At 37.8% G+C, this 13,978-nt stretch overlaps 1 protein-coding gene across 3 annotated transcripts in view; it reads right to left on the bottom strand.

Annotated features, from left to right (window-relative positions):
- The window catches only part of NAB1 (NGFI-A binding protein 1), a 44,474-nt gene that overhangs the window by 28,739 nt on the left and 1,757 nt on the right, over positions 1-13,978 (bottom strand). For all 3 annotated transcript variants that reach the window (XM_045806354.2, XM_045806356.2, XM_087862116.1), the window contains exon 2: positions 4,472-5,309. In XM_045806354.2, the coding sequence (XP_045662310.2) occupies positions 4,472-5,290 (819 nt within the window). In that variant the 5' untranslated portion in view covers positions 5,291-5,309. The remainder of the gene's footprint in view (positions 1-4,471; positions 5,310-13,978) is intronic.

Here is a 13,978-nt window from a genome sequence, read left to right as displayed (position 1 = left end):
ACACCAACAACGAGTGTGGTTCTAGGCCCAGCCACTCACACTATTTTCATGGTCTGACTCCTATAAACCAGGCTGTACCTAGCCAGGTACTAAGACCATCGCCGATCCTTTAGCTTTAAGGGAAAAAAAAGTGTTTATCGTAACAATGATTAATTTCTTAATTCTTTACTGCCTGATATACAGTACATTTGGAAACAAGCATAAAAATGCATATGAGAAAGAGAATTTTATGTAGAGCTGAAAAAATGTTTTCAGGTGTAGATAACTTTTTGATTTTCATCCACTAATGGCCTACGTATTACAGCTGTAGGTCTTGAAAGACTGAAAGAACAGTGTCCACAGGGTGTGTATGAAGAAAACTCTCAAATATTAACCGTGACTTAACAATGAATCATGTATTTCCTTATTTGGAAACTTGAAGACAAACCAGTATTGTTCTTTAATCTTAGGAATTTAGAAAAACTCATATATCTTTCACTCATTTTAAATAGTCAAGTGAGAAAATGTGAAATTATCATACCTAGAAGGTACACTTCATGTAGTACCTCCTTTCTTTTAATTCTCTCAAGATTTTGTAATTTCCACCAAGCTGTTGAATGGTTACTAGTTTGAAGGAAGCGTCCTGATTCATAAACATCCAATCTAAACTGTATTTTTGGACCAGATTCACATACTTGAGTTACAAATAACAAGTGGTCTAAGTTTCAAAAATACAAGCCACATATTCTAAAGCCCCCACCCCCACATCTCAGCCTACTAGCATTCATTCTGAGTGTTCTCTTATTTTGGGAAACTCATGATAATCTCATTACCTAAATACCATCTGTACCTATTTATCCAAAGAAGCAAAGAACCCTTTAGCAAAAGCCAAGTGTAAAATAATTTTCCTATTTTTTAAAAGTAGGTTAGGACTTAAAAAGAAAAAGTGAGGTTGATTTGGTTTATTAAAGTCATCTCTTTAACATACTTTCACTTTGATAAAAATACTGACTCAACTTTGTGTTTCATCGGCTATATTTTAAAAATTATATTAAAACTAGATTAAAGCATGAAACTAAAACTGCCAACATGTTTTGCCCTTTGTTTCCTATTAATGACAACCATAAGAGCCTTTTGGCAGATTCCTCCATTAATTCATAGGTAAAGAAAGCATCAAAGTGTATCTGAATTATAACAGTAAGTGTATTTTCTAGATGGATTCCTAAGTTCTTGCGAGTCAGTTACTGTATGGCAACAATAATACATGTAACAATTGCAAAAGGATATGCCCAAAACAGATCAAATCACAGATTCATGGTTACTTAAAACATTTTGCTAACCAATTTCCTTATTTTAAGCTCCAGTATGCATTCACACCTAAAAGCATTTATTTTAAAAAGATGAGATAGTGAAATTGCTGAAAACAAGATTAATATACAAAAATCAGCCGGTGACAGTGATTTTTTTAAAAGTGGGAAAAAAATTCATTTACAATTATATACCTTTTAAATCTTATATATTTGTATATCCTATAAACAAAATAAAAGCGCATATATATATATATACACACACACACACTACATAGTATTTTACCTAACAAGAAATGTGAAAACCTATGTGATATGTGAATAAAGAAATATAAAATTACTGAGGAATACAAAAGATCTAAATATGTAAATATATACACTATACTACTATCTGGGAGTTTTCGTTATTGTAAATATTGTCAGTTTTTCCCAAATTAATCCATACCTTGAGTAAGGAATTTGTAATAAAAATACCAATAGAAATTTTGGGGAAATTTAGTAAGTACATCAAAAATTTCACAAGTGGGGACATCTCGGTAGCTCAGCAGGTTAGGCGTCTGACTTCAGCTCAGGCCATGACCTTAGGGTCTGGGGATTAAGCCCCATGTCCGGTTCTCCACCCAGTGGGGAGTCTCCTTGTCCCTCTCCTTCTGCCCCCTGCCCCCACTCATGCTCTCTCTATCAAATAAATAAATAAAATCTTTTAATAAATAAATAAAAATTTCATCTGGAAGGAGAAATGCATGACCACCTAAAAAAACAGAAGCTACGATACAAGACTACTGAAGGAACACCTGCCTTTCCAGATTTCAAAATATATTACTTAGCTTCAGTAATTAAAGTAACTCTATACCAGTAAAGGAATAGAGAATTAGACTAATGAAATCTTACAGGATAAGATCAATAAATATTACTACATAAAATTAGACTTCCACATGGCAAATGAGTCTGAAAGGTCAAAGGACAAATGATAATCCGGGAAAATGTTTACAACTTAAGACAAAAGGTTAATATCCCTAAAATACAAAAAGTTCTAACCAATCAAAATTTTTTAGAGGTAAGAAAAACACATGAAAACATTAAACAACTAAACATTAAACAAATTAAACATTAAACAAATTAAAACATTAAATAATTAAAACATTAAAACAGGGGCGCCTGGGTGGCACAGCGGTTAAGCGCCTGCCTTCGGCTCAGGGCGTGATCCCAGCGTTCCGGGATCGAGCCCCACATCAGGCTCCTCTGCTATGAGCCTGCTTCTTCCTCTCCCACTCCCCCTGCTTGTGTTCCCTCTCTCTCTGGCTGTCTCTATCTCTGTCAAATAAATAAATAAAATCTTTAAAAAAAAAAAAAAACAAATGATAAGAACATAAAATTGGATGTCTGTTAGACATATAAAAAGACACTCATCCTAAGGAAAGTAAATTTGAGCAGTGAAAATTTTTCATCTGTTAGACTGGCAAATATTAAAAAGAATGATAAATGCAGTATTATCAAGGGTGTGAAGAAATGGACACTTGCATGTAATAATGGAATTATAGAAGTTGCGGTTTTAGAAGGCAATTTAGCAGTACCTACTAAAATATTAAATCTATACATTCTTTGATCCCATAATTTTACATGTTGGAATCTATTCTATAGAAAACCATGCATAAGTCTGCCTGTAAAGGAGTATGTATATAATGTTCATGTACTACCATATTTAGTATCAAAAAAATTAGAAACATCCTAAATGACACCAAATGAGTGGTTCAGATAAATAAACCATGGTACGTTCCCATTATGGAATACAATGCAACCCCAAAATAAAAAAGGTAACTCTAGGTGTATTCACTTGGAAAGGTATATAATAGTATATTGTACTGTGAGTACAATATTTTAAGTTTCCTTTTTAAAATAAGGAATTTGGAGGACAGTGTGCCAAATACGATCCCTTACTTGTCTACGTAAAGAAAACTATCTGAAAGCTCACAGATTCAATTACTTTACATCCTTTTGTAATGATTCAATATTTTTGCAGTAAGTATATATTCTCTTCTGTGTTCAAAGTACATGTCTGAGGAGGAAAAAATCTAATGTTTCTTACACGGAATATTACATTCAAATGAATATTTTATTTCTTCTACAGGATAAATGCTATAAAAAAATTTAGCAAAAAAATAGCCTTTTTAACTTTGAAAATGCATTTATTTTCCAAGCATGTATAGGGTGTGTTAGACTCTGAGGATATAAAAATGAATGAGACACTGTCTCTGCCTTGAAGAAACCCAAAATATACTGCGAAGGACAGACTAGTATACAAATAAGTACAATAAAGTGCTGACGTTACTATGACAGTAGCGTAGGTAGGGGTAAAAATGGACAGGAAAGAGAAGGTCATTTTACTTGTGGGAAAACAGATCAGAACAGAGTTAAGCTTATACTTGAGCTGCATCTTAAAGATGATGCACTGAGCAGGTGGACAAGAAGAATAAGGGAACACAGGCAAAAGAGATTTATATGCATTCTACTCAAGGAGAATATTTCTGGATAGAGTGCTACAAATATACAATGATGAGAATTTTAATGTCAAATGTCAAACCAAAACAATTTTCAAACCTATAGTAAATATTGATAACATTCATCTAATATAAGTTTATTGTCTATGCTAGCTAAAAATTACTTTTAAGTTCTGGTCATCTTCTTACAAATTTTTTTCTAAAAAATGCCTACAAAAATTTTTTTGATTGACTGATTGACTGATTTAAAACAGGAAGGGGAGGGGCAGAGACAGTATCTTAAGCAGGCTGCAGGACCAGTGTGAAGCCCAACATGGGGCTCGATCTCACAACCCTGAGATCATGACCTGAGCCACCCAGGCACCCCAAATGCCTTTTAAATGAATGGTTATATTTAAAACCCAATTTTATTTCTTAGTTAAAAAACAAACTACCTTTAAGTACAAAGACTTTATGCTTTCACTGCTTAAATTCTGGTATTTTCCCAAAAGTCACCACACACTGTAGTTCCAAAGCTCAGCACGTTCAACACAAAAACACCCTAACGCGATAAATATGGTCTACTTTCATAAAAGAGTTAATATTTTGCTAACACCTCAAGTTTTTTAATGCTACTTTTAATACCAAGCTTATCTCTACGAAATAAAACATACCACAGACATACAACGAAAAACGTGAGCTTTTTACCTCATGAAGTGTGAGATGTTTCCCATCCTTTCTCTTTGAGTCAAACCGGCCGTATATTGCACTGTATTTTCGAATTTCCTCCTCTTTGTGTGGATCATCATCACTCATCTCGAAGATGTGACCAATCATTTTGGCCAACTTCTTGTTGGTTTTTAGCAGCTCTTTCACTTCATTCAAGTCACTTTTCGGCAGCGTGGGGGCCATTCGCTCCACACACTCGGCCACAGAGAGCGCGGCGGCAGCATCCAGCGCCTCGCTGCTTTCTTTCGGGGAAGCCGGGGAGCCGAGGTCTGCTGGGGAGAGGCTGTGCTCGCTCTCGGTGGCATGGTGGCCTTGCCAGAGTCTGGACTCACCGAGACCCTGCAGCACCAAGCTCCCCACCACATCTGACTTCCCCTGTCCCAAGCTCTGCACACAAGTGGTGGCCACGCACTTGGGGATTTTTAAATGAGGTTCCCGGGCATTGCTATTCCTCTCGTAACTGCTGCAGGATATCCCCAGCCACGTCGGTGACCCCTCTGGTAACTTATAGATGGGTATGCTACTGACAGGCAGGGAAGTCAGTGGCTGATTGAAAAGGCCAGGGTTTGTAACCCAGTCTCTCAAAGCCTTCTGTAGCCTTCGAACATGAAGGGGTTTGCTAGCCATGCCCACGAGTGCCATGATTTCCAAGAATTCCTCTTCTCCAGCTTCACAGAGCTGCTGGACATCATCGCCACCTTGTTGAATAAAGGCATCAAAATAAGAAAGCAGATTGGCTTTTTGTAATATTCTATACAGCTGCAACTCCCCCAGGGTCCTGGGTAAGGCCGCGGCCATTACTGTGGATGGACTTAACCTGCAAGAAGAAGAGAGGAAAGACTCATCACACTTGCTCCAAAATTCTCAAACCTCTTCATCAGATACTACAGGATTGACAAATGCCATAGGGGAAGAACAAAGACAAGGAGCATTTGCATAGCAAGTGACTGTTAAGGAAGCAGTCCCCTCTACAAAAGTTATCTCATTTTCTTCTTCTACCAATCCTAGTGGTCAGTATAACTTTCCATTTTAAGGTGAAAAATATAAAGAATATAAGTAATTTGCTGAAATCTCACAACTAGTTAAGCAGAAGTCTAAGGACTCAAACCAAGGTCCACAGGGCTCTACATTCCGTAGTTTTGACTATTCACTTTACTGCTTCCATGGTATGGACGGCGAAGTGAAGAATAATCAAATTCAGAAGGAGGTAATAGGTATATCATGCTACCATTTGCTGAATACTTATATTGCGTCAGACAATACGATAAACACTTTACATCTACAGATGGTCCCCAACTTACGGGTCCGACCTACGGTTTTTCAACTTTATGATGGTGTGAAAGCCATATGCATTGAGTAGAAACCATACCATTTTGAATTTTGACCTTTTTCTGGACTAGTGACACTCTTGATGCTGGGTAGCGACAGTGAGCCAAAGCTCCCAGTCAGCTGCACAGTGGTAACAACCGACTTGCTTACAATTATTCTGTACCCACACCAACCATTGCTTTTCACCTTCAGAACAGTATTCAATACATTTCATGGGATATCCAACACTTTATTATAAAATAGGTTTTGTGTTAGATGGTTTGGCCCAACTGTAAGCTACTGTAAATGTTCTGAGCACATTTAAGGTGGGCTAGGCTAAGCTGTGATGTTCAGTAGGCTAGGTGCATGAAATGCAACTCATGACATCTTTCAACTTATGATAGACTTACTGGAATGTAACACCAACTGTAAGCCAAGAAATATCTGTAATCCTTGCAGCAGCCCTTCGAGACTGGTACGGTAATTCCCATTTTATAAAGAAAAATTAGCAAGATTAGTCTGGCAGGCAGAGGAAAATGGATTTCAGTATGAATTGGAGGTGAGAAGATAGAAGGTGGTATATTTAAGAACCGAGAAAAAAAGCCGGAAAAATTCAAACAAATAAATGACAAGACCTGGTGATCATTTAGGTATAAGTGATGAAGGAGAGTAAATGGCTACCATTTTTTAGCACTTTTTGTGAGTCCATGAAGAAAAGAGTAATAGATTGACTATGGAATTACATCTGTGAGACTCTAAGAAGTGCTACAGGGGTTGGGGATACAGAAAAATCAGGATGATGGGATTCTCTTTTAAACATTTGGCACCCGCAGATGGCGTAAGGTAGAATGCTTCAACAGATCTGCCCTGTGTGCAAAGTAACAGACTGGTATCTCAGCGTGTGTAAGGGTTAGAGATACAGGATGGAACAGAGGAGGGTGGAGGAGCCCTCCAAAGAAGCAGCAGAGAGCCTAAGACAGAGTCAAGGAAGAAACATAAACATAATTTTCGGGCCCAATCAAGACTAAGAAGCCTGCTTTTAAAGAGACAGAACAAGACCCAGCAAAGCACTTCTTGACCTCTTAGCAGTCTTGAGAAGTTATTCACAGTTGCCTGGAGACCTCCCACATACAAAGAGAAGCTGGCCAAGTACTTCCATTTAAGAGAAACAAACAAACATGTTGTAATCAACTTGTAACTTTAGCATTAAAAAGGACCCTGTAGCCCTCTATGGAGAAAACTGCAGAAAGGCAAAAGAATCTATGTACATCAGAGGAAAATGGAAGCTCCACTCTCAATTCAAAATACTAGTACAGAGCAACAGTTACCTGGGAGATAAGGCACAGAGACGAGTACTAGCAACATCTCTGAAGGCCAGGAGGTCACCAAATCTGGGACTTGTTCTTTATGCCATCAATCAGAATGCTATCAAAATTCTAGTCTCAAGTCATCCCGTTCAAGGAGAATACACCTCCCTACCACCCGAAGGACTGACTTCTGGGAAGCCTCATCTTCAGCAACCTCTGTGTCATCCACAATCTGCTATGATCAACTAGTGACCTCCTCAAATTTTATGGTCCTTTATTTTACAAGGGTATTTCCAGGTGACCTGATGACTTCACAAGAGATACAAAAAAAGACTGAATTGGGGAGCAGCAGCTTTCTGAGAGCACCCAGAACTGTCACTTGCAGTGCTAATAAGAAACACAATTTCCGAGACCCCCCAGATGGCTCAGGTCATAATCCCAGGGTCCTGGGATGGAGTCTTGCGCCTGGCGTCTGGTATCAGGCTCCTTGCTCAGCAGGGAGCCTGCTTCCCCCTCTGCCTGCCACTCCTCCTGCTTGTGAGCTCTCTCTCTCAAATAAATAAATAAATAAATAAATAAATAAATAAATAAATAAATAAAACAAATAAAATCTTTTTAAAAAATACAATTTCCCAGGTCACTGAGTTGTATCTTTGGAGACTCCCATGATTTGGCAAATTCGGCAAACTACACTAGAAGATCCCTATTTAGTACACCTTCTGGGCACCACAAACTCCTACATGTTCTGTGATCATCCAGATTCTTTAAGTCTACCTTCGGTTCGTGCCACTTTACCCCTCTGAATAAGAACAGTTTTGCATTTTCTAAATCACCCACAGGAGTATCTACTTGTTCTCCCACTCCAGGGAGACTCTCCAGGGAGAGTGTATATCATCCGGCTGTACACTAGCCCACAAAAAGACAACTCTTGGGAATTAGAGACATAAGTTAGAGTCTGTATTGAACTGCATTATACCAAACAGAAGGACTTCTAGAAAGTGTCTGAGGGAGGAGAAAGGAAACTTCCTTTCCCATCATACACCTAATGCAACAGAATCAAAGACTTCCAACTCGAGTATACAGAAAAAAATACATTTATAAACACACATGTGCGTGCACAATCGTTTTAAATTTAAATTCAATAAATTAACATAAAATGTATTATTGGTTTCAGAGGTAGAGGTCAGTGATTCATCAGTCTTATATAATACCCCGTGCTCACACAATCCTTTAAGAGGGCTATAAATTTTCAAGGTTTATGGTGTCATCAATTATCTCATCATATGTGCTCCCCAAAATTAGGGAATAGAGGAAAGGCTACGTGAGAAAATCTGTAAGAATAGTTTTCGAATCTTTTTATTAGCACTAAGAAAAAAATATATGTTAGACAAACATAAAAGAGAAACTTAAAGAGAACTAAAGACTCAAACTTGTTTTATTCTTCTAAAACGTCTATAATTTTGGAAAAATTTAATTTCAAATTTATATCGTTTCTCATCTTTACCCAGAAAGAAAGGAAACCCCCTAGATCCTAAGGGGGTAAGAAAGCAGTACCAGTAAGAAAGTAGTAATTATTATACTATCTCCATAATAACTGAAAGGACCAAGTGTGCATTTCTAAAGTCAAGATACCAGATGCTGAAAGATAAATAAGTGAGCTAGTCAGAGTCCCAGGAGGCTTCTAAAGGCCCACACTTACCGCTGCGAAAGGAGTTTTCTCCTTAAGCTTTTGCTTTAGGAGAATGTTTCAGTTTCCTACAAAAGCCTGTTGTGATAATTTAAACACCCACCACTTCGTACATTAACTTGATTTGATTTAAAAGAAAATTCTTATAAGATGAGATTTTCTGTTTTTACAAACGCTGTATCTATTCATGCTTCAACATGAAGGTCAAATAAACCAAGAGCAAGCTTCTAGCTGCAGCTCTCCGATCTGAAGTAATAGGAAAAGATCCTAATACCACTATAAACAGGTAGCTAATAGAACAGTAAATCTACTCAGCTGAAAACTACTGTTACCTAGCCTTTTCAGGATGCTGGAACAACCACGCTGAGTCTGACCTTTACATGAATTCCACAGTTAAGAGAAACCAGTTACTAATTTTTACCGCATTCAAAATCCAAACCAAAGGCCTACTACCTATACACAGAAATCTCCACTTGCACCGGCTTAAACATTGCTCAGCCTGGTCAGTTCCAGAGGAAGAGGAATTAAACAATGGATTTGTTTAAGGCCATTTGTTGGCATTTGTTACTCATTAATCTATTCAATGAAATAAGAGGTTGCCCAGAAAACTTGACTGCTCAACTCCTATTTTGTCCTTGAACCACAAGGAAGCACTCAATATGCCTATGGGAAGCAAAACTTCTATTATATTTTCCAAGCTGGGATGTGGGGATTTAGTGTAGGACAGAGGGCCTTCACTGCCTCAATCCATTCCAGGAAGCTTCAGTCTGCCTCATGGTCCTAGGACTCCATCAAAGCTCTCAAGTAACTACTGAGTTACCACGGGCCTCTCCCTCTAAGCTCCCTGCAGTCTGAAAGATCTCCTTGAAATGCTGTCTACCTGACTTTACTAATGGCATATCATGCTCTCTTCCCTGCCTTATAAACTCATTTAAAAGCATAACCGAATTCATAGTAGCTGTTGCCATTACAGTATACGTATTTTCAATCAACAAATACTAAAATTATCAGTGAACATCAGTAATTTTTTCTTCATAACGGACAGGTTTGATAACCATCAACACAAATCATTTTTCTGATAATTTTGCATTCAACTACCACCTTGTCAAAATCTCAAATTTCAAAAGTCCAAAAGCAAGTATCCATTTTCCTCCCTTCTTCCGGAATCCCAGATCTACTCTTCCCAACTCTCTTCTTTAGCTGCATCATTACTCTTTCATCTTTGTGCTTTCTTCTTTTTCCTTCCTCAAGTCTTCATCTCCTTAAGCCATATCACCATCTTTTTTTCTTTCTCTGCCTCAAAAGCACCTAATTCTAGTTTTCACTGCTTCTTGCTTCAACTATGAAAACAGCTTTCTTACCATCTAATACATCCCACACTGCAATACAGGTACAGGTGTGGCTCTTTACCCACCTATGCAAATTTCCCCACTGCAAAGAGAAAGAAATTCAAACTTCTCATATAGGCATCCCAGACCCAAACCTATACCTTCCCAGTCTTCTCTCTGGTCCCTAACATGGCCCTGTGCTTATGCCAAACAGATACACTGGGCATTCCTTGAATGTGCCTCCCACTCCCTGCCCCTGTGCCAGCATACTCCCTCCTGCCCACCTCCACTGGCCTTTTCCATAAAGCCTTTCCCACACCCCCTTGGTGTAGGTGTCCTCTCTCTTCTCTGAACCCTACACACTTTCTCATTTTTTTCCCCCATTTATTCCAATGATCCTTCATGGAGAATGAGTTAAAGGGGTGAAGGAAGACAAACAAGTGGACACTTAAACACTGTGATTTATAAATGCTATGCTAAGTGTTATGCATAAGGAGCCATGGAATAAAGAAGCAACCTCACCAAGCTCTGCAAAACTGAGGTTATAAGCTCCCTGAGGGTAGAAACTGGATTTCATTCATCTTCTATCCCCCACTTCTAGCCAAGTGTTCAATGTAGAATAACATCTCTATAAAGGTTGCTGTTGAATGAAACCCAACATTTGAGAATATCTGATCAGCAGCCTCCTTTCATATTCCAAAAGGGATGCTCTTTGTAAACTGGTATCCCAATGGTGTCCCAATGACCGACCAACCCATAACTTTAACTACTACTTTCCCTAAAAGCTTCTACCTTCTCTCATCCTCAATACTTCTTACTTAAGGCTGTATTTGGATTTCTATAACATGGTTATTTTTCCAAGAGATCTAAGGATGTATTTCCAGATACAGGAACTACATGTGGTTAGTACTATAATATACTTCATGTGTTAGTGCAGTCCCAACACCAGCATTTTAAGAGGTCATGAAAGATTCTAGGTCTTTTCCTTCTTTGTTTCTATAAATTAAAATGCAACATAAGTTATCCACAAATAACACATATCAAATGGATTCATAATCACTACTCCTGAATCCTCCTCTTCATAATGTAGGAATTACACACACACACACAGAGTATACACACACTTTTATGAAGTCTGTGGCATTCCAAACAAAACCTCTTCAGGACTGAGGAGAAAGCAAGGGCAGAATCCCAGTAAGATCTGACTTATTTTTTATGCAAAGGACTATAAATTCCTTCCTCCCAACACAGCCTGAAATTTTTACTTTAAAACTGTCTAAGTTAACAGCAGCCTCTTACAGATTTATAAAAAATGTGAAAAAACTTGGGAAGAGTTAGCTCATGAGTCATTTTACAGATTAAGGTGAATTAGTTCCACCAGATTGTTTTCCTCTCAACATCGAGATGAAGACCCAGTGCATGCTAAAGGAGTGAAACGCAGGGACTGGGAATGGTAAGGAGGAATGAGGACACCTGAGGGCAGAGACTGTGTTTAAAGCCTGTGAAGTACTGCCGAGTTTGGAAGAATGGAGCCTCACGGTATAGGGGGCACGGTGAGAAGGGTGCGGTGGGTACACCACAGGTTGAAACGGAAAAGGTTTATGACAATCCAGGCTCAGGCAAGGATAAGCCTTAAGCCTAGGAAATGAATTCTTCTAACTTTTGTCCTAGTGCTAGAACTCAAGCTAAAATAATTAAATATAGTTTAGTTACATCATGGGTTACTTAAGATTGCAGAGTTGGTGTTTGCATGTTTCAAGTACCAAATAATTTACCCAGGCAAATTTATTAGTAAGCCTTCAGTGATCTTAAAATATTCAGGATCTTATTACTGTCATAGCTATGAGCTAAATATATAGCTCCTAATGAATTAATGGTAATTTGGGGAACTTATAATGTTCCCTCTTATTGATTTTTTTCTGAATTCTGAATGAAGATGGAGAAAAAAAATGTCTTACAGACCCCTTCATAGGATATGGCTGGAAATTCCTCAATCAACCAATAGACAAGTCATTTAACAAACATGAATGTCCTCTGAGCATGCAGAAGGCATGCTTTTTCCAGAAATTTCTCCTTAAAATTAAATTAACATACCGTGCAAAATAACTGTGCAGCCCCCTAAATAAAAGGTATTGAGAAATGACAAACTATTTGAAAGCTTAATGCCATGTTTTAGCTGTGAGAATTCTGACAAGATGAGAATTACTATTTTTTTCCAGCACCAACTTCTCAGATTTCCCACTTGTTTCATTATTAAGTTTAAGAGCGTATATTCTACTATTGTACTAGTTTTTGAACATGTCAGATCAAAAAGAAAATTTGCATTTAATATCATAACTACTATTCTTCATTCCACTAAAAGGAATGAAAGAAGCAGGTAAGATAAAACTAAATCCAAAACAAAGGGGCTAAAAATCTTATGCTTGAAAGGGTATTATTTATTCCTTAATATACTTAACTCCACGATGAAATATGCATATGCAAAGCAATTATACATTAGCAGGATCTTAGACCATTCAAAACATATTATAAAATGCTCACTTCCATGAAAGTAACATAAAACACCATATTCATAATGCACATGAACAGCACCAACAAAACAAACAGACTTCTAATGGAATAGATGAGGCCCAAGTCTTAGAACAGAGTTCAGGTCAAGAGATACAAAAGCCTGAGGGCGCCTCGGTGGCACAGCGGTTAAGCGTCTGCCTTCGGGTTGGGGCGTGATCCCGGCGTTCTGGGATCGAGCCCCACGTCAGGCTCCTCCGCTATGAGCCTGCTTCTTCCTCTCCCACTCCCCCTGCTTGTGTTCCCTCTCTCACTGGCTGTCTCTAACTCTGTTGAATAAATAAATAAAAATCTTAAAAAAAAAAAAAAAGGGAACAGCCCAGGGCTAATACCTTTCTTTAAAAAAAAAAAAAAGAGAGAGATACAAAAGCCTGACATACTTCTGTTTCCATCCAACTACCTTTTACTTTGAATAATTAATTAAAGTTCAGGGGAGCCTGGGTGGCACAACTGGTTAAGGGTCTGACTCTTGGTTTCAGCTCAGGTCATGGTCTCAGGGTCCTGAGATCAAGCCCCACACTGGGCTCCATACTCAGCATGGAATCTGTTTAAGACTCTCTCCCCCTCTCTCCGTCCCTCCCCCCTGCACAATCTCTCTCTCTCACTGTCAAATAAATAAATCTTTAAAAATAAATAAATAAATAATATTTAAAGTTCAAGCAATAGGTTCTTCAAAGGTCTCTCCCACTTCGTAATACATTTAATTTCTTCTTTCAAAGCATCCACAGTGCAAACCCCCAAAATCTCTCCCACTTCGTAATACATTTAATTTCTTCTTTCAAAGCATCCACAGTGCAAAACCCCAAAATCTTTACTAATAAACCATTATGTCCTTAAAGTGTGATTAAACTACTGAATGCTTTAACTGATTCTCTAACAACCAGGGGAATGAAAATATATTAACTTCCTTATAGGACGATGGATGTTATTTACTGGTCACAAAAAGGGAAAATTTTAAATTAATTTAGTTGAGATTAAATTGTTTAATAATCCTGAAAAAGGACAACATGTAAATTATTTATTAAATGTACCAAATTATTTATTAGACACATAATCTTACTAAATTTCCTTTTATCAGCTATAGTTTTCCTAAGGATTTGTCATTTTAATTACATCCACGATTAGCAGGCAAAATGAAATAAAATAAAAAATCTACAATGCCTCAATGTTCTTATTATTACTATTGATTCATTCACATATAACAGGGAATGACCAGGGCCAAGGAATATGAAGTGTTTCTAATACCAGGATGGCATTTTAACTTTCGTACAAGATACTAAACTAATAA

Source organism: Ursus americanus, chromosome 1 (genome assembly GCF_024610735.1).
Source record: "Ursus americanus isolate L20-20 chromosome 1, mUrsAme1.1.p, whole genome shotgun sequence".
Lineage (NCBI taxonomy): Eukaryota > Metazoa > Chordata > Mammalia > Carnivora > Ursidae > Ursus > Ursus americanus.
This window is presented reverse-complemented; position numbering and strand designations above follow the sequence as displayed.